We start from the raw sequence: 22,271 nt of genomic DNA on the forward strand, positions 1-22,271 counted from the left end.
CTCAGGCACATAAAATGGATAAACACCTCTTTTCATATTTATTCTTATGTTAAAGAAATTGGCGTTACCAATATTTAAAGGTGGACCGGCACTGATGTTCTCACACAAGGTTGTCTCAAAGACGCCCCTGCCACATGCAGTGCATTAGGTGACCTGAAGGAGGGGTGAGTGTGCCACCAGGTGGAAGGGTGACAGTGACTGGAACCCATTCAGTCACCTTTCTGCATGTTGTGCTGTTGCAACTTACAATGGCCCAGCGCGTCACCAGATTATATTATGTATTGTTAAGTAAGGTAAACCTCACAAACAGCTTTTAAAGATTTTAGCAGAAAACCAACTGAGGATAATACCAATTTAAACCTCAGAGTTTATGGAAAGAAAATGGCACAACTCACACACCTTACAACACTAGGTTTTGTCAACCACTTCAAAGAGATGAAGTCAATGTAGTTTTATCAAATGACAGCCAATATTAATTTCTAATTTTTCTAGAAGACTTAGATTTAATAAGTCTCTCCTTGAGTGTATGTTAACTCTTACAATAATATACAAAAAATAATTGAAAATATATATAAGAGTGTACATGACTGGGACAGGTGCTCAAATATTTTTACAGGTGTATGTGACCAAGAAATTTAGAAGACCACTTAGCCAACCCAATAGCTGACTTGATTGACTTGATCAGTCAAATCAGTCATAACTACAGAGCCAGCCTAAATCTGGAAAATAATTTCACTGCTGTTCTTCAGCAGCTATGTGTAGCAGACATTTTATACAATCTCATACGTCAAAAGCATGAGTAACTTACTGCTTTTGTTCCTTGGCCTTTGACTTTTCTGCTTTCTCATATGCCTTTCTCCTGGTTACAGGGGAAGGCTCTGGTAGTTTTTTTTCTGATAGAGGTGGCTGCCTGGAACTAAAATAGAAAACAATTCTGTAATCATCTAATTTTAACTATGTACATATAACTTTATTTGGCAGATATTCAAATTAAAATATGTCATAGATTAATGACTGGACCTTGAGAAAGATTACTTAGAAACTAAATAAATAAATCTAGGATAGGAAAATATTCCAAGACATTTTTAGTTAATGGAAGCTTAACAATTATATATTTAATTTTTTAATTGGCAACCATTTCAAATATATGCAAACCCGTTATCTTGAATATAAAAACCAATACTGCCAATAGCTAAAATGTTTTATTTTAAATATGAGTTTAATTTTGATCAGAATTGTTTCAGTTAAAGAAAAATTGTCTTTACAGTTCTGCAAGAACAAAAATATTAGAATTTCAGAATATAAGAAACAATGAAATTTAATGAATTATATTTAGACACAATTACACAAAAACACAATTATTTTAATTAACTACTTCATTTTTAACTGATCAAATTTTTTAATTAAAATATTCCTGCCTTATACATTTTAAATGTTGAATAGTAGTTATATAGTTAACAATTTAAGACTATGATTTTTGGATATAGTAGTAATAAATTTTAATTGAGAAAATGGATTTCTGCTATTCTTGGCTAGTTACATTAATAAGAAAAACAAATCCACTGAGGAATTAGAAAGCAAGATCCCCAGTAAGGGTTACATGATTTTTAGTTGAAAGCAGCCTGATTTTTCTCATCAGAGAAGATCAAATTTTAGAACTTCTGCAGAACTTAAATCATAAAGCCCACTGAGTAAATTATTTTCTTGTATGTAAAGTGACTACATCAAGCACATGACCAACTCCTAAATTTGTGCAAAATTATATAAGCATCTGAATTTATGAAAACTTAAAAACAAATCACCCACAGAGGGAGAGTCCAAAAGGTATCTTCTACCACCTGTCATAAAGGATACATTTTTTGAAATGAAAAAAAGGCAAAAAAGAAGGTATTACCTGAATCTGGACTCCAGGCCATACATTTAGTCTTGAAGTTCCAAAAGTCTCTACTCATCTGACAGATTACACTGAACACATGTGGGTTCCTAAAAACTGTCCTCAGTTCTATCTCACTGCCTTCATCAGAAGCATTGCTTCTACCGTCATCTTATCAAAAAAGCACTGAAGCCATAAGCTATTCTGGTTAGAAATCTCTAATAGCAAATCCAATAGTTAATTACATAGGCCACCCTCAAGCACATGCAAGAAAGTTCTGCCATCGTTATAATTAATTTTGTAACTAAAGGTTGCAGCTGGGCTTATGAAATGTAAAACAACAGAAATATCTTCATAAAATGCCTAAAGTTATGGGAAACAGAGATATTCAAGGAGGAAATTGTGTTATATTTTATTATTTGCAGAGTCATATAGTGTGTGCTGCTTTTTTTGGCAGTATTTGGCAATGCTGTGATATAGTCCTGCCACAAATCATTTGCTAGATTACATGTGAGGGTTAGTTTGAAAAGTGTCATTTAAATCTATCAGACTGATCTAATTTTAATATAATTTTCGAAACACATATACACACATGATGTACACACACATGTACACTGGCCTGTATAGGCAAATCTGTCTTTCTCCCCAAGAAAAATAATGAAAAATCTCTATATAAGATTTGTTATGAGTAGAATAGTTTTTGTTTAGATCACCACAGATGGGAGAGAGAATATGCACTACTTCTAATCGTAATAATTCCAATGAAAATAGTTTGTGCAAACACTGTCAGGCATGTAATTTGTTTTAAGGCAAAGAATTAGAAAAGCCCAGAATGTATTAAGATTGTAAATCATATTTCTCTGTTTTTTTAAAAAACAGTCAGCATAGGTTTATTATCCTGACCAGGCTCTTAGAACTAAGACATACATAGTTCAGAACAAACTTAAGAGTTTTTAAAGGCTCTGTTTTATATAATGGTTTTATAGGCATAGCATTCACCTATACTAACCTAACCTAATTTAGGTATTGCTAAATAACTTGTATCTGCAATTCATAACTCAGTCTTTATAAAAATTATAATCCTATAAGAATGACCCTAAAACTGTGAAACAAGATAATTCAATTGAACAAAGAACATTTCCATCACAAATCATTTTGAATGTCCAAAAAATTAGGTGAAAACCAGAGATCTCATTTACATAAATTTAAAAAAATAGGAATAAGAAATTAGCAACATGCATATTAAAAAAGAAAAGCCAAAAGAAAGGAAGTTAGTATAGCTGGGCCAGACTTACATGCTGCCTATCTTAGAAGGGAAGCCAGATGGGGGGGAGAGTTCTTTTTCCCTAGCAGAAGTACCACTTGTCTCTGTATTCATTCCAATCTCTTGCCCTTCTGCAACAGGTGTAAGAGGGCCAGGCAAGGAAGCATCTCCTGTACTAGTGTCTGAAGCTAGTTCACTGCTATCTGCATACAGCAATTCCATTTGAGTGGTGGTTCTCCTTCGGGCCTAGTCAGAGAGTGGAAGGAAAAGCAATCAGGAGTAAACTTTTGTACAGAAGATGATTAGAAAGTAAAGATTTCATATTAGCTTGAAATAGGTAAAAACATACAGTGTGTCTTTTCCTAGCAAGTGTGTCAAACATAGCATGTAAGATAGTGACGAGCCAGAGCTACAGCCAAATAAGACCTTTACAGGCCACAGTAATAACCAACATTTGTATTCTACTTATTGTATATCAGGCATTGTTCTAAACATGTTATTATATGAGCATGTACTATCATGATCCTAATTCACAAGTGAGGCACCATGAAGCTAAGTAATTTGCCCAAAACCACAGAGCTAATAAGGGGTAAAGTCACATTCCACACTAGGCAATCTGCTTCCAATATTCCTGTGCTATCCTGCCACTCATGGCCAGCTCCCTCAGGATATAATTTAAAAAGAGAAGAAGAAGAAAAAAATTGAGCCAAAGCATAAATGCAGGAAAAGTCAACTAGATTCGAAATTGTCCCATGTTTAGGTGCTTTATTTAATATTAGTTTTTATGCGTATTTCTCAAGTTTCATTCCCCTGCTCCCCTGATGCTTTACCCATGCGTTTAGTCTGCCTGCTGGATAATTCAACACCAACCTCCACCAAGTTTTGGTAGCGTGGAGAGGCAGGTGAAGGTTATTTTCCTAGAACATAACTCACTATAAGCATTTCCTTTTCAACTCTTGAAAACCAAGTGATGACCTTGTTGTTGCTCAGAGTTATTCCACTAAGGAATTAAAAGGTAATCGTGGCATTTATCAGACTAGAGGCCTCTCAAGGGCCGGCACCCTGTTTTATTCAACTTTATATCCCCGACATTTCACCTAGTGCTGGTACACACCTATTTAAAATATACAGTCAACTTCATTTTTTCAAAGAGAAAAAAATAAGTGATTCTTCCAGGCATCTTTGAAGTTCAAAATGAACAGTAGATAGCACTTCAGAAAACCTGGGAAGAGAAAGTCCTATAGCAAGTTTTCTCCATTGCCAATTTTCTCCACTGCTAAGGGCCAGGGCAGAGAGGAATCATTTTCTTGGGAATCTCTAACGCAGTGGTTCTTTTAGGATGACCCTTAGGCCACCACTTCACAGCTCTCTGTGGTGTCCCACAAGAGCAGGAAGAACTAGGTTTTCACAGGGCCTGAAAGATGAAAGTTGCCTTAAGAGATTCTTTCCTCTGCTTAAGACGGTATCCAAGCTATACTAGAATGTTTTCTTTGAGCTTGGGTAACTTCTGCTATGCCACTTAGAATAATAAAACACAAACTACAAGTGTCTCAAGGACCACACATATAGCCTGAAGATGTTTTTTGAAAGGTTTGCACAGTGTTTTAAAGAATAAAACATTCTACATAAAAATCCGTATTTAAGGCTTCTCTTCAAAAACCAAAGGATGTGGTAAGCCTTAGGCCTTATATTCCACCGTGGCAAAAATGAACAAGAGTTGGATGGTGGCTGTTTGCTTTAGAAGGGGCACATCCTCTTCAGTTAATCGTGGTGACTCCGAGTCATGATTTTACATCCAGCCAAATTACTCCTTTACATTACCTGACTAACCACTGGGGCCTTAAATCCCTCCTGTCCATTTGCACAGCATTATTCTTTCAGGCCCTGATTCTATCCATTCGTTCAACAAATATTTACTAAGAATTCTTTGTTTTCAAACATCTCAAGAGGGTTATTTTATTCATGTAGTATCAAATGTTAACAATACTCAATCTAAAAAGTACCATGTGTATCTTACACATTTAACGGTATGTATCATTTTTATTTTTTAAAAACTTTACAAGTATACATTGTAGCCTATTGACTTTTAATACAACATGATAATTAGGAGTTGGCTTATTATCAACCACTTCAAGATACAGTTAAACAAAGTAAGAAATACTCATTAAGCACATACTAGAATGTTAAAATTTCAAAAATCCCCCATCAATCGAAATGATTTATTTTATATGCCATTACAGATTTATAATTCCATTAGCCAACTGTTTCAAATTACTATTGCTTAGTTATTTTTGACTATCTCCTATATTATTAGGAAATTTAGGAAACTTTAATAGATTAACACATAGCTTCCTTAGTGGGTAATAAACCTTTAGCCAAAACCTAGGGGGAAAAAGCAAAAAAAAAAAAAAAAAAAAATAGGCCTGCATAATGGTATCTAGTGAGAAAAGCATAAGCATACAGTAAGGTGCAATTTCCACAATAGAGAAAATTTTCAATATGGCTTTTTTCAAAGGGAAATATTATCTTACACATGGAACCTATTAAGGGTCAAACCTGAGGCCGACATGTTTAATAGTGATAACAAAGAATAGTGAGAAAAAGAATTTTACTGGGCATTTTCAATCCCTCATACCTTGTTCTTAGGTTTCACTTCACCACAGAGCTTCATTAGGTCTGAAGACAGTGTGCTATATGCAAATAAAGAACCAAAGATTAAAAGGGAACATATGATACAAAACTGTATGTCCTCTATGTTTACCACTATGGAAGGAATTGTATATGCTGATCTCTTGAAAACAAAAAGATAAAATTCAAAATTAAAATGAATTTAAAAAACTCATTTTTCTTACTTAAGTATTCCAATATTTTTATTTTAAAATTTGTGGTGGTTAAGCATGACTGAATTTAGTTTCTATATTACTGTTTTCAGTGTTATTCACATAGCTATAAAATTAAAAATTATTTGTTTTATAAGGGTAACTGTTTGAAGCAAGAAGATAAAAGAATTAAAGACATTACAGAAACAAGTAAAATTACTAAGTTCCCAAAGGTTCTCCTACCTTCCTTCTGATCCTGGGCTGTTTAAAGGTGCATCCTCATCAGTACTATCCTCTACATTTTCTAAAAAAAAAAAAAAAAAGTCCAAAATGTAAGTACTGTTCTCATATCACAATTTGAATGATGACTGCCATCCCTATGCTAAAATAAACACCAGCCCAAGGGTTCAATATGGGCACTTCAGTTTTAGCAACGGAATCAAAATAGAAATGTAGAAAAATATTTCTAAGGAAATCCTTTGCTTATATGTCCTAGGATGAGAAAACACATGTTCAAAATAGGAAAACCACAAGTTTGATAAAACATAACAACACTAACAGGATGTAATTATACATACTCGGATAAATACACGATTTCACTTATTTTTAAATTTCTTTGTCTATTACAGTTGACATTCAATATTATAGTAGTTTCAGGTATACAGCACAGTGGTTAGACGGTTATAGTCCTTTACTTTTATTTTTGTTTAGAGAGAGTATGTGTGCGTAGGTACTCAAAAGTTACACATCAGCATGCAGCTCATTCACGTGTACACACAAGACGAAAACAATAGGTTTGCATGCAACTGTTTTATAAACGAATACAAATAAACCGTTGCTATTTAAGAACAACTTTAGCAGGCTAGTTAAAAAATAGAAGAAAAAGCAAACAAATAAAACTAGTCAGAAGTCAGTAAATAAAAGTCACTGAAAATAAACTATTTATAGTGTCAGTAAGCCCATAACATAGGCACAGGTTTTTAAAACACACATTGTATTATAAAATCATTCCACAAAACTAAAGACAGCATCATAAATAACATATTAATAAAAATGTGAGGCAATCCCTTTTAGCTTTTGATTTTATAATATACAGGTGGACTGTGTACATAAGTCAACTAATTCCTTTCTCTGTCACTCTCTCAACTCTGAGAACATAAAAATACAGCCCAACACCAGCTTCTTGTCCCATCACCATGGAAGGAAAGCTAAAGAAAAACCTTGTAACTCCGGAACACCTTCAAGTTCATTCATGTAAGTGTAAAACTGCATAATCTCACTTCACTGGAAATTAACCAAATATTTTTTAAGTCTTTTCTTTAAGTTACTTTTTAAAATTATATTAAAAGGTAGCATACAGAAAAGAGCTAGCCTAGCAGCACAGAGACTGTGGTCCTTAGAAAGGCTATAGATAATGAACAGTAGTTTGAAAGTGGTGAAAAAGTAACACTACTCATCAAATTAGCAGCTTAGTATTTTCTGCACAAAAGGACATCAAAGAGGGCACTGCAATTTTCTTCCAAATAAAAATAAATCATGGACTTAAATAAGAATTTACTTATTACTATAAGTTGGGCCACTAAGAAAAAGAAAAACAAAGAGGAGGAAAAGAAAGAATAGGAGGAATAAAAGAAATGTGCTGATAATACATGGAATAGCAAAAATTCTGGTTATAATCCAAAAGCTTGGGCAGCCTCGGTTAGGGTATAACAAATCCTACTTTTTCTACCTATACTTGTTATCGCTTGAACAGCTTAAAAGTAGTAGCCTTTCCATATCTATAATATGCAGTTGATCTCAAAGAAATACTACTTTGAGACTATTATGATGTATAAACATTGTAGAAATCATGTACCTCATGTATTTTATTTGTATAACACCATTTGAAATAAATTCAGATGCAGAGTTATGTTTATTCTAGTGACACAGAGAGGTAATTATATTTAATCTTTTAGTTATATTCCTCTTCTTTAGATAAAAGCATTTAGAAAACTTTGATAGCTGTATGACTGGGAAAAAAAAAGTTCAGACCAGATTGAGAAATAATTTTAATTAAATAAAAACTGCTCCAAAATAATCATTCAGAAAAATTGCAAGTAATAAAATTGCCCTGATGCTCCTGGTCCTTTGTGTGTATAATCACTAAGAGGAGCAAAGATATTACTAATGGGTGAGTGGCAAGAGAAGAAGATTCATAATTTATATGCAATGATCACTAAAGCCTCTTCTAACTTAAAAATATTATGGTTTTATATATTGCTTCAATTCTTCACATAAGACCCCTGAATGGTTTTATTTGACTTACAATATTAAAATAAATGTGCATAACTTTACAAAAATTAAGAATATCTGAGAATTTAGCAAACATATACCGAAGACAAATATACACCAAAGGTATATACCAAAGAAAGTTATTTATGAAGTTAAAACAACAGATGTAAGTTAACAGATATATTTAAAAATTAAAATGAAATATATACTCCATTTTTTTCCTACAAGAAAGAGAAAGAAGGGCTTACAAAACTAGGGCTAAAATTTCAATTCAAATAATAAAAGAAAAAATTAACTAGAGTACTTCTTTAAACATCTTAAGAATTTTAAAAGCAGGAATGTATAAGAAAGACAAAAGACTTAGTATGTTTGTGGTTGTGGATACATTTCAAAAAAGATCATGCAAAAAAAAACAGTGGGTGCCAATAAATATTTTAAAAATAAGATGTACCACAATTAGTGTACATGAACAATTAGTAATTCATGCAGCTGTAGGGTACACAGAAAGCTAAACATACTTACCTAATGGTACGCTATCTAGATCTGTGTAAATAACAGCAAAAAGGAAACAAAAAGCAATACTCCAATCAAAACAGATCCAATGTTAAGAACTCCCACATAAAACAAGATTGTAGTACCATTTATAAGACATGTAGAATAGATGCCATACAAAAACTTATTAGTTTTTTTAAGGTAGTTAGATATGCAAAGACAAGTAATGACAGCTGGCTGATATTATAAATAATTTAAATAACCAATTCAGAAACTTGGTTGATCTTCTTAATCCATATAAACTAACTGCTTAATAATGTTAATTAAGCCTTTTTAAGTAGGTAATCACTTCTTGGAATGACAATAATTACATCCCCCAAAATGTATACATGCATTAAAGAAGGAATGACTAATAAAAGCATAAGTAAATACAGCATCTATTCAGGTAAGCTATAGGGGAAAGAGGTACGGTACAGAACACTCAAAGAGCAAAGCTACCATGCTTATCTAACTAAGATGTAGTGCCTATTACCTTGTAAAGCATGGCCTAGTAAAGCATCTAGCTCTGGATTTAACTCCGCTTTCTCTTTCAACATATGGAATAAGAGTTGGTTTTGTGTAGCACTGGTTATTTCAGTTTGTTTAAGCCGACCTTCAAGTACTTTAATTTGAGCCTCTTTCTGGGCGGCCTGCAGACCCTGTAGCAACATCAAAAATATAAATAAAATTATCTTAGGTCATACAAAACAGAATCCACCATACAAAGATCTGTATCAAATAGCAAATGCATGCGATATATGGACTTTGATATCAGAGAGATCTCGATCCATCTCAGCTCCTCTGCTTACTAACTTGGTTACCTTGATCAAGTTACCACATCTTCCTGACTCTTACTTTTCTTATGTGCAAAATGCTATGGATAATACCTACTTCCTAGCATTTGTGAATTAAGAGAAAAATGACATGGATAATACCTACTTCCTAGCATTTGTGAATTAAGAGAGCATAACATAAAGGGTCTAAACACAACCACAACATGGGGTGGGAAATGAGTCAGAAATTATTATCACCTTCAACATTTAGGCAGAAGTTACATACAAGTAACAGACTAATGCATTCACATTCAAAGAGGATGGGAATAAAACTGTACTTTTTCCTTTCTGATTTTATTTTTGAGCTGTAAAAAATCAGTATTTAACCCAAGTTATGATACCAAATTTGTTTTCATCACAAGAGATTTTTATTATAATTTTTTCTTTGTTAGAACAAAAGAGGAGTTCATTATTCTCTAAGTTGTTTATCTGTTCTAATATACAAATACAACAGATGACAAGTTAATGAACTTGATCTAAATATTGCTAACTTAACTCTAAAGAAATGAAAAAGGAATACTTTCTAATTAAAAAGAATCTTCTTCCCTATCACAAAAGGTCACTGGAGAAAGATAAACAAAACTACAATGAATTAATAAAAACTTAAGTTTTCAGTAACAGGTCTGATCTTACCTTATTGATGCCCATTGACAGGAAGTGACCCAGCAGGTACCGGGCTTCTGTAAGTGTGCAAGCATTAATGACTGCAGTGACATCCAGTGTTTCTCCTTCTTCCTACATCAAACCAGCATATGATATGACATTACTTTGAGCTAATTGTATTTAAACAGAAGGTAAAAGTCTACTGCTCATGTATTTATTTGATAGTTTTAGGTTTGCTACCAAGACTCCTCAGAATAGTGTAAAATATATACACCAAGAAACATATGGTCTAGTTGAAAAGATAAGACACATTGGAATTCATGGTGGGTTAAAAATGATATATGTCTTCAACAAACAAATAATATTACAAAATGCACAGAACTAACTGGAAAGCAAGCAGGGGGTGGTATATATACAAAACCTAAGAATCATATTAAATCAAAAAAAGAAAACTGCTTCATATACACATTCAAAATGCTTTTAATAATAAAAAATAGTTTTTAGTAAGGCATTAAATATTTTTTTAAATTACAAACCTTTGCTTCTTCCATCTGCATGATATTGGCTTGACAATCAGAAATACTGTCATTGATGTAATCTATATTAGCAGTTAATGACTCCATCTCCTCATTGATGTTAACCACATTTTTATCTCCCTCTCCACTCTCCTTGACTATCCTTTCCCTTCGTTTTGAAAGTTTCTCTCTTCTTTTTGTGAGTTCTTCCCGTTGCTATTGAGAAAACAAGTTGGATTTTAAAAAATCATATTTACCTAGGACCTTGAAAACATTATGCTAAATGAAACAAGCGAGTCACAGAATGACAAATACTGAAGGATTCCACTTATACAAGGTATGCAAAAGAGACTCATGGAAGCAGTAGGAGTCTGGTGGCCAGGGGCTGACAGAGGAGGAAATGCAGAGTTGCTGTTTCAGTTTTCAAAACGAAGAAGTTCGAGAGACCTGTTGTACGACATCATGCTTACAGTTAACAATACCAGGCTGTACACTTAAAAAGGTGTTAAGAGTACAGATCTCATGTTACTAGTTCTTACTGCAATTTTTAAAAGATGATGTTCCTCTATTCATACACAATACAATCAAAACTCACAGGGGAAAAAAATCTTGGTAAGTATTAAATTTACCCAGGGAACAAATCTGAAAACCAAAAATTAACAGCCAGCTAAGGGAGAGCATAATTCTTTCAATTCTGCACACCTTGAGGAGTCGATTCATATCAGCCTCCATATTGGAAATGGTCATTTTCTGCATGATGATGTCTGTGACTCTGCGCTCAAGAAGCTGCCATTTCATGCGAGCCGTCTTGGAAGTAAACACTCGGCCAGTCAATCCCTTCCTCTGATATTTTTTTCTACAATCATATAAAAACAGACAAACTTAATTACTTGTGTGCTTATTGGATTGTGCACTGGAAAACAGGCTGTTTTTCATTTAAGCCCATCATTCAGTAATAATGCCACAAAGATTATTATATTAGGAGGAACAGAAGACTCGTGTTGACCTGGTTCCATTTGTTGCAGGTGCTGTTGGTAAGGCCTGCACTCTTGCCACAGGAATTCTCATCTTCTGTTGAGCTCCAGCCCTTGATGCATCCGTTTCAGCAACAGCTGCACTGGAACCTGTGTCCTGAGCAGGGGTGTCGGAGGAGCTCAGCTTCCGAGTGACTTTCCCAGCCACTTTATCTGACATGGGTCTTACTTGTCGACGAAGAGCTGTAACCTGAAATAGGAACAAAGCGTGACTCATTCTCTTAGTCTACAGAAATACATAATTTATCTCAAAGCCAGAAAGTTTTCTCCAAATGGCCAACTTGCCTCTTCAGTTTTGCGACGAAGAACTACTTCCTGGTTTCTTTTTTGGGCTTCCAGAAGTCTAAGTTGATGCTATAAAATAATATTGAATAAGTTAAAATAGTAAACTGGAAGATACAATACTTCTTACACCTACATTAACATATTCCCCACCCTGTTGGGAACTATAGAGTTTAGCAAAATCTGAGCTAACAACAGCCTTGCATCCATTATTACAGATACAGATATTTTATTCCAATAAACACAAATGCATATTGATATAGCCATCTGCCTCTGAAAAATGAAATATAGCCATCTGTGACACATACTTTTATTTAACATACCCTCATATAGTGCTTACTATATACAAGTACTTTTCTAAATGCTTCACAAATATTCTCATTTCATTTTTTGTTAGGTAGTTTGTTCTGCTGGCTGAGGCACACACAGGAAGAAAGACAGTACAGAGTATTTTCGGTAGACATACCTTACAATATATACAATAATTTCAAATCCTGTTGTATTAGCACTTTGTAATGACTTTGAAAATGTTGGGTAAAGTAAATTGACATTAAAACATGTTAGCATTGAATACCAGTTTGTTTCTAGCTACTCTATATCATAAAGACAATTAATTATAAAGTCATACTTCAGGGAAGAGTTTGGACTAAAAATCCTAATTCTGGCTCTGTCATTCAACTCTATGATTTGGCATAATCCTATTGTCATCAGATGAGAATTCTTAGAGAAGAGAATCTTATCATTGCCATATCTTATTGTCTACAATAATGATTGACATAGATGCAAAGTTAATTAATCTTTTTTAAATGAATAAACTACCAAAAATTAAAATTAACATATAGTTTGAAACTTGTTATATTTCTTTCTATCAAAAGTCAAATCTCAAGCTCATTCATATTTTTTGTATGGTGTACAAGATGAACATGACAAGAAACAATTTAGAAAGGAGGACAATGTGCACACAAAACAACACATAAAAAAAGGAAAAGGAATCTGAATATTAGACTTGTATGTGATTAGACAGCCTCAGATCTTTATAATAGAATATTATATCATATAAGATCATATGTTGTGGATAAGATTCCAAAAAGTTAATGGTTCAATGTTGATCTCTCTATACCTCATATGAATTAGCAATAAAGAAATAAAAAGCTTATATTGTAAGGCAATTGGTCCTGTCGTACAAAAGTTGTCATTAAAAACAAAATAAATAGCAAAATAGGGCAAATAACCGAAAGGTCTGTCAACTGAGGAATGGGTAAAAAATATGTACTCTATCCATGCAGCCATAAAAAAGAATAAACTACTATACATGCTATAACAGGAGTGAACTCTGAATGCTAAATGAAAGCCAGAAACAAAAGTTACATACCATGTTATTCCATTTAAATGAAATGTCCAGACTAGACAAACCCTAGGGATAACGAAGTGGATCAATGGTTGTCAGGGGCCAGGAACAGGGTAGGATGGGGAGTGACTGCTAATGGGTATAAGGTTTCCTTATGGAGTGATGAAAATGTTGTGAAATTAGATGGCAGTGATTTTTGCACAATTTTGTGGATATATTAAAAATTTGAATTGTATAGTTTAAAAAAATAAATTTTATCTCAATTTTAAAAGAATAGCAGTTAGGGGAAAAAGAATAGGCAATATGTTATAATGTCCTTCTTCTTGATTTCAGTAATAAAATAGTATAAACATCATCTAAAATGCCCAGGAATTGAACGTGACAAAATATACTGATTATTAAAATACATTGATATGCTAGAAAAAAGAAAGAAATAAAGACATAAATATGGGAATCATCTTGTTAAAATATCTACTTTCCTACCTTATTAATCTGTCTTCTCTACCCCTTTAAATTTCCTCTTTACCTCCCAAAGTAGATACTGTATTCATTTTCTGAAATATGCTATATGCTCGTTTTCTCCAGGGAGGATTTTGAAAATGTTGAGTTAAAAAATGCTAAAACTTAACCAACTATGGGTAAAAGAAGTTGATGACCTCTTCTTTTAAGGAAATTAAGTCATAAATGAAATAACTATAATGCCAAAACTTTGGAAAGAAGAGAAACCAAATCAACTATAACCTATAACCCTAACAGAATCACAGTTAGCATGTTGGGATATATCCTTCAAATTTTCCCTTATTTTAATCAAGCATGCATATATTAAATGCTACTTTATACTTAATGTTAAATCAGTCATTTTTCATTTTACTATGCATTTTCCAAACCCTAGTTTTTAATGGATGAATAACAATTTATTAAATGAGATGGCCTGTAATTTATTTATATATTCCGCCTACTGTCACGCATCTTGGTTGTTTTAACCTTTTGTGCTTTTACAAATAACCCTAAAGTAAAGATTTTAACACATAACAATTTTTCTTATTTTAGAATATTTTCTTGGTCTAAGTTCATGAAAGTAGAATTCTTGAGTTAAAGAATATGAGCATTTTTAATATCTCTTAATAAAGCATATTCTAGTGAACCCTGGCTATTATTCCAGGAACATTTCTAAGAATCTCTAGTGATGAAACTGTCCTTGGGACCATCCTAAAATCACTATCTTATTTCCCTACATATAACCAGCTGTTCTTTGCCATTTTCTTCCATCTCATCATCTAGGAAATAAGTCTTCAATGAAATTTATAATAATATTAGTGTTTTTCATAAACATTTATATTGAATTACTATAATCTACATACTATAATACACACTATATAAAATTAATGCTTATTGTCCTTAGCCTGTCTGTAACAGTTATAGTTACCAGAAAATTTTCTCCCATTTATTAAACAATTTTGTTCAATGTACAACATTTGTATATAACTGAGAAAGTCACTCACATCTCTTTTACGTTGATCTTTTTTCAACTGAGCAATCTCTCTGTTTCTTCTAGACTCTGTCAATCTGGCTTTTTCTTGTTCCTCTTTCATTTGTTTCATTAGGCGAACCTAAAAAATTAGGTAAATACATCTATTGGAATTACCTTATCACAAAATTCACTGACTAAACCACATGTATGGAAATTAGTTCTGAGACTTCTGAAATTTAACATGGAAATGTGGAGTTCTGCTACATTTCAAATCGTCAATTCTTATTTTTGTGGAATTAATAATTTCTATTTCTAATACATTTATAATATGTTTCTGTCAAATTGCTTAGAGGTCATGCTTTTTATATTCAGTGTGCAGTTGTTCTATGAATGAATTTTTGACACTTATTGCCAGTAGCTGTATGATTTTGAATGAGCTACTTAACCTCTTTAGGTTTTGGCTTTCCCACATACAAAATGGAGGTAATAGCTCTATGGCACTGAACTATTAGGAGAATTCAGTGAGCTAATATCTGTGCAGTGTTTATAACATTGCCTGGCATATAGTAAGCACCTAATAATTTTAGCTATTGCCATCGTCAACAGCAAATATACAACATCATAACCTACTTTCTTATCCATTCTACATTTGCTATTTTAAGGAAACTACATTGATTTTTATTTCAAATGTTAATAACTGATCCCACAACAAACACAGTTAACAGCTCAGGATTTATGTACTCTCTTCCATCAAGAGACAAAAATGTGTACTTTTCTATGCATGGGAATGATAAACAAAAATTCAAGATAATTGTTATCTCTTGGGGAGAAACAAATACAATCAGGAAAGGATATAAAGGAGGCTTTGTGCCTATCTGTAATGTTTAGTATCTTAAATTAGATAGTGGATATAGTGTTCACTACATAATTACCTATGCTTTTTTGAATATTTTAAATATGTTTTATTTTTGTTAACCTTGTGTAAGAGTCTTAAGAGGAGAAATATCTATCAAAGTCTAAGAAACCCTGTTGACCACAAGTTCTTCAGCTTCTCTGAAGAAAGGCTTTAAGGCTTTGATAACGGATGACAGTAGGAAACAACTTCTAATTGCCCAAAGGAAATTAATGCATCATTTGTAAGACAGGGTTACCTTTTACGGAATATGGAAAGACCATAATAATTTTTTTTTGTCCCAAATGACACAAGCGTCTTCAACATCAGACTTCAATGGAAAACATAATTAATACCTTTGTTTTTTTCATTTCCATCACATCCTGCTGTAATTTCTTCAATTGCTTTTCATATTGAGATTGATTTTTAAGCAACCTCGCATGCTCTTTTTGAGCTGCTTGAAGTCTCTGCAGTTCTTTATTCATGGCTTGGAGTTTCTTTTCATATTCAGACTTAACTTTTTTAGCCTTTTCTTCTGAGTAAGATTCCACTGAGCCTACATGATCAAAGGATATTTGTATTTGTTTTTGTGAGACACGGATTTCTGTTTCAGACTTACAACTCATGACCTTAGAAAAGTCCTACCTCCCAAACAAACCAGGGCATCCCTGAGCCACTTCTATTATCTCCTCTTGAGTTGTTTAACAATCATTGAAGTCTACTTTGAGAAAATGTTTCCAGCATAAATCAGAGACATTCAAGCAATTAACCACAACTTCAGACAAAATAATGAAATAGCTTAGACAGTTACAAGAATGAAATAAACAAAATAAACAATATTTAACCTTTGAGACACATTCACATTATATGTGGCTTCTAATATAATTTTTTTCTTCTGAAGGAAGAAATGACAAAACAATCAATTTTGATGATTTATTTTGAACTTTAATTTGAATTAAGTATAATTCTTACCTAAGTTTTGAAGCACCTGGTCTCTTTCAAGCTGAGTGTCCCGAATTTTATGTTGTAGCATCATTAGCTTCTCTTCATACTGCTTTTTCAGTGTCTGCAGTCTTTTCTGGCTGTTTTCTAGTTCATCAATCAGCTTCTGCTTGATTGCAATTTCACAAGTGATGTTTGCTAAGTCTGCTTGATAATTGGCTATTTATAAAAGAAGAAAATAAAAATACTAGGATGGGTCAAAATATCATAATTCTATCTTTCAAGCGAGTGAGTGAAAACTATCATCTCCATCCAGGGATTTACTTAGCAGCATCTGTTCTAGATAAAACAAAACTAAAATAGGTGAATAAGAAAAAAATTGTGTTCACATTGTTCAGGAACAACAGATACTACTTGTACTAAATAAGAATGGAAATCACACAATGACTAAATCCAATAAGGGAAAAAACATGAGCCTTGAAGGGCATCATAGGTCAGCAGTTATAAAAGCTGTTTTCATCAAGGATGAAGTGGGGAATGTTAAGACTTTTCTGTCATGTCTTAAACAAGTTACCAAATGCTTTTCTTGTCATTGTACCAAAATGCAAGTACCTTTTTCATCTGATTCAGAATCTGATTCATCAGAGCTTTCACCCCCTTCAATGTCATCTTCTTCTTCCTCCTCCTCCTCTTCATCATCCTCATGATCAGTTACTTCTTGATTTTCTTCCTAAAATGTTGTTTGTTCCCATTAATAACACAGCTATGGCAAAGCAAACTGACTACCTCATTAAAAGAGATTATGTAGTGCAGTATGAAGTACAGAAGTTCAAAATTTTCACTTTTCATCAGTTCAAAAATCATTCTGATTTTAAAGTTATTTACATAACAATTTTGTCTTAAAGCAAAGAGTACATCATCTCTCATAGTATTCTACACCTTCACACACAATTCTTTCACAATGCACAAAAATGAAAGTTGCCAATATTTATAGCTCACATAGCTAAAAAAAAGGAGGTTCTCAAGAAAACAGTTTAAAATGGATGCATGATAACCATTTCTCTTTCTACATAAAAGTTAGTATAGATATCAGACATCAACGACAACCTAATCTAGAGACTAAAATTTACAAGTTCATTTTCCCATACTTACCACTTCTAATTCATTGCTTTCTCTTTCTGAAATACCCTTTTCTTCTTTCTTCTCTTGGTCAGTGTCTGCATTATCCTCTTTACCAGCCACACTTAAAAGAAGAGTGGAAAAGGGTATTGTATTAAAGCAGAGAGAAAGATAGTTCACTTTTTCCTTTCAGATTTTAAAAAATCATCAATTATTTGGGAAAACAAACTAGAAGAGTTGACCATTCAACTGACCAAAATTATCATGTCTGATGCTTCAGAGGAAAACAGAAATTGCCATTCCACCAATAGTATAATACTAATGAAGAAACAACTTATTTCCAGAAACACTGAAGAACAGATTATACCCTGGAGCATGAGACCTGATGAGACAGCTAAGAACTAGTCACAGTAACAGCCAGTTAACTAGAATGTAAGCAATTTAAATTCAAAGGCATCAAAATATTTTTCCATTTAAATACAAAGATATAGAAACTGCATTTTTGTTGATGTCCTAATACATTTAAGAATAAGATCCAGAATGAATCTGTCACAGTACATTTGTCCACACTGGCTGCAATCATCAAGGGGTCCAGGTCTCCTCCAGTAATAATAGCACATGATCCTTTTTTCCATACCCACAGCACAGGTCTGTTTCTGACAACCTCACAGAAATGGGTCTTGGCACGTCCAAACTGTCTGAAGTTCAGCCTGACCTCTGAGTGAACAGGAAATGTCAGGGTCTGCTACAAGATTCTCCAGACAAATAGAAGCCTCCTCTTCAGTTATTGAGTACTAACAGCTCTTAACTACCTACTGATGTCAGTTATGGTTAAAACTAAACTAGGTCAGCCCTGGTGGTCCTGAGAAAAAGAAAGAAGACTCTGCAGTGACCAAAGTTTGTGCACACTTCAATCACTTGACCCTTTTATACTTCTGTACACTAGACTGGTATATTTAATCAGCTAACTAAAATTAAGAAAGTGAACTTTAAGTGAATCGACATGTAGAAAATCAACTCTTGTGCTATAGTAACATTTTCAAATTATTAACAGTAAAAAAAAAAAAAAAAAAACCTCAAATAAGGCAATATTCTCCAAGCAAAATCCCTCCTAGAATGAGTTTTAAAACTGTATCATAATAACTTTATAACAGCTACCATTTCTTTCAGATATCCTGCTATATTAAATAATTGCCCTAATAAATAGATTTATTTTTAGACTAGACTAAAATTTTTATCTTACTTAGGCTCTGTTATTATTATTATTATTGAACTCTAATGTTTATGACTCCCGATTGTCACCAATATTTTCATCCTCACACAAGATAAATTATAAATACTTTTCCTTTATATGTGTTTTTCAGAGTTCCTAATTTATGTTTATTTATGGATTATCACTTTAATTTCTCTTCCCCACTAGACCATATGCCTCATGAGGGCAGGGGTCACATCTGTTGGGCTCAGTATCACACTCCCAGTACCCAGAGGATGTGCATAATAAATGTGCAGTGTCAAATATAGGAATCCCATGGCTTTGCATAAGCACTTCAGTTTGGCACCTCTGCTGGAATTCAATGGCGGCTTGAAAGGTGCATAAAGATGACTGGAAGATAACACATCTCTAGAATGAGAAGAAACTAGCAGGACTATCAATAAGACAATCTTAACTGGAGAGGAATCAAGTAAATTATAACAGGGTCTCATGAGTGTTGTTAAATCATTTTGTTAGAGAAAATACTGAATATACTGAATGCCTGTCTTAAATCACTTGTGCTATAGTAGGGCTGCTGATTTTCCGCCATCACGCAGTTGAAGCTGAAAATCTAGAAAGAATCTCCCCCTTCATCCAATCATTCCATTCAAAGGTCAGTACCATGTACTCAAACAGTGCTATATTTGAGATCTAGGACTAAGATTAAGGGCTAAGAAAGGAGAATGTGTTAGAAAAGGTATCTCCCATCAACATTCCCCATTCTCTCACTTACGCCGTCTTCCTTCCTCATCTGCAGCTGTTGCAGCATATAATTTTTGCTTTTACTGGTTCTTTCATTACTTCAAATTCTAATACAAATATCTCTTTTCCTCAAGTTTATACCCATAAAACCACTATATTCCAAATCCTTGACCCAACACACCCTCTTCCTCCCACCAGTATCTAGTTAAATTCATGTTACTTTTTACTTAACATAAAGTTAGCTCACATTATAAACTGTTTGTGCCAATTCTGATGCAGAAAATCAGTAGCTGTAACTTTACATCATTAATTTATCTTTATAAATCACTTAAAGCTTAAGCTTTAAAAATACATATTGATGCTTTATAATAATTGTATTTCAAATATTCAAGTTTTCCTCAATAAATTTGGGCAAACTGATATAGGAAATAACTAACTAAGCAGCGATGAGTACCCAAGTCTGCACTTTACATAGAATCAGAATCTTGGAGCTGGGAGGAACACCAGTGCTCTTGTGGTTTAACCCCTTTAACATTTGATAACCAGTGTCGATATTTTTGTTAAAAACCAAAAAAAAAAAAAAAGAAAGAAAGAAAGAAAGAAACTGTGGCCTGGGTCAATTAATACATTAATTAAACCATTAAACCAGGTATCAAGACCCGCAGGCCAGTATTCTAGAATCTGGCACCTGAAGTTCAGTCCAACAGACAGGGAAGCATCAGCATCACCCAGTAGCCTGTTAGATACGCAGAACCTCAGGCTCTACCTCAGTCCTACTGATTCAGAATCTTCACTTTATCAACCTCCCTGGTGATCTGTGTGCATATTCACATTTCAGAAGCCCTGTCCTAGAACCTCAAGCTGCTCTGCTCTTGCTATCTGTCCTTTAGGGATGGTACAAAAGTTGGAAGCAAACTATCCACTAAGTCTATTTAAAAGACTTAAATATTTCAAGGTGGGAAAAATTTTCCACATACTACTTTAACTATGTACCTTATTTTCAAAAATAGAAAGAATTTCACATTTTTATTCCTTTAATCCCAATGATAAACATAATGTCCTAGATATAATATATACAAATCAGGTGACTTTATGACTCATGAACAATTAGAATTGTACTGTAATTTAGAATACATTGAATAACTTAATAGAATTATAGAACAGAACTTTGAAACTTTAGAAAATGATATAATATATAGAATATAATTGTGAAATATAAATTATTAAATAATTTCAAGAAGTTGTAATTTTTAAGCTTTCATATTTAAAGTAAGACATTAGTTTACTTAATTAGTATATGTTCTCAAAGGCTTATTTTAAGAGAGAGATTTCTAAAGTGGTGCTTCAAAATACGTAAACACTATTAAAACTAGTTTATTTTCTTAATAGTTTTGATTATATCATAGGGAGATTTGTTCAGAAAAATCTACAAATAGAAATTCTTCTAGGAAGTAAAATATTTCTTGGACCTGGTTTAAATAACCATAATTCTGAATGAGTAAAAATGCAAATGTTTATTAAGTAGAGAAAGGCATTTCTAAATTTTGCTCAAATTTCAAATGGAAAAACATATCTTGTTTCTGATGCTTACTTCAAATACATTTTAAAACACTTGTTTTCCTAATTCAACCTTAAAAATGCTTTGTAATCTTAACTGTACTAAGGCCACAGTTTCCTTTTGCTTTTTTTGCCATGTAATGTTGTTTTTCAACAAAGATTATACCAAATAAGGAGAAGAGGAGAGAGCCCACCCATGACTTAACATGGGCTGCAACAAAATGTCAATCCCCACCAAACTGATAATCGCCAGTCTGCTCACAAGGTTCTGAAAGATACATTCTGAAAGTCAAGCGGGGCTTGGGGTCCTTTTTCACCTAAAAAAGGTAAGTCACCTTCATTTTTATGATAGTTTATTCTGAAATCAAATGAAATTGCTGAATTTTAATTCATGTAACTAGTCAGGGTTTTCTACTTAAGAAGTATTTTCAAAAATACATTTGGTATTTTTAATTTTACAAAATCATTACTTAGGAGCATCAAGTTAATCTAGTTTGAAACAATCTATAATTCTATAACACATTTCCTTTGAATGGCAACTAAGTATTTAAATGACATTTTAATTAAAAACCTGGGAAATATTCCAACCTTCTTTCTTCTCGATTGCTTTCCTCAAGTTTCTGTAGCCTTCAAAACCACGAGGCACAGTATTGGAAGGCCAAGCCAATGAAGGACAAACCAGACAGTAAAAAGCGAGAGTGATAAGAAGGTAAAAATGAAACATGAGCTTGAAGACTTTAAAATAAATTTTAAAAGATATCATCAAAGGACAATACACAGTAAAAAGGCAATACATTTTGTATGAATAAAAAGTAAGAAAAACAAGCAGCATTGTATCTAAGAAGAATATATAGACTATCAGTTGAAATTACTTAGCAATAAAATGTAAAGTCTCAATTTATATAAGTAGTAGAAGTGTTGAATGCCATTTATTTTTTTAAATCTGAAATGGATCAGTTTTCT

General features: G+C 33.0%; 1 protein-coding gene across 10 annotated transcripts in view; it reads right to left on the bottom strand.

Annotated features, from left to right (window-relative positions):
* Positions 1-22,271, bottom strand: part of KIF21A (kinesin family member 21A) — a 133,592-nt gene that overhangs the window by 18,704 nt on the left and 92,617 nt on the right. For 4 of the 10 annotated variants that reach the window (XM_090273014.1, XM_090273017.1, XM_090273011.1 and 1 more), the window contains exons 12-28: positions 21,897-21,935; positions 17,831-17,921; positions 17,291-17,408; positions 16,709-16,897; positions 16,093-16,292; positions 14,876-14,983; positions 12,029-12,097; positions 11,716-11,933; positions 11,412-11,565; positions 10,731-10,925; positions 10,225-10,326; positions 9,252-9,417; positions 8,750-8,770; positions 6,200-6,260; positions 5,773-5,827; positions 3,169-3,383; positions 809-916 (exon numbers count right to left, since the gene is read on the bottom strand). In XM_090273014.1, coding sequence (XP_090129140.1) covers positions 809-916; positions 3,169-3,383; positions 5,773-5,827; positions 6,200-6,260; positions 8,750-8,770; positions 9,252-9,417; positions 10,225-10,326; positions 10,731-10,925; positions 11,412-11,565; positions 11,716-11,933; positions 12,029-12,097; positions 14,876-14,983; positions 16,093-16,292; positions 16,709-16,897; positions 17,291-17,408; positions 17,831-17,921; positions 21,897-21,935 — 2,109 coding nt within the window. The remainder of the gene's footprint in view (positions 1-808; positions 917-3,168; positions 3,384-5,772; positions 5,828-6,199; positions 6,261-8,749; positions 8,771-9,251; positions 9,418-10,224; positions 10,327-10,730; positions 10,926-11,411; positions 11,566-11,715; positions 11,934-12,028; positions 12,098-14,875; positions 14,984-16,092; positions 16,293-16,708; positions 16,898-17,290; positions 17,409-17,830; positions 17,922-21,896; positions 21,936-22,271) is intronic. The other 6 variants (XM_090273018.1, XM_090273013.1, XM_090273010.1 and 3 more) reach the window with 3 other exon arrangements.

The sequence above is a fragment of the Furipterus horrens genome, unplaced genomic scaffold, assembly GCF_987537825.1.
Source record: "Furipterus horrens unplaced genomic scaffold, mFurHor1.1.pri manual_scaffold_4, whole genome shotgun sequence".
Taxonomy (NCBI): domain Eukaryota; kingdom Metazoa; phylum Chordata; class Mammalia; order Chiroptera; family Furipteridae; genus Furipterus; species Furipterus horrens.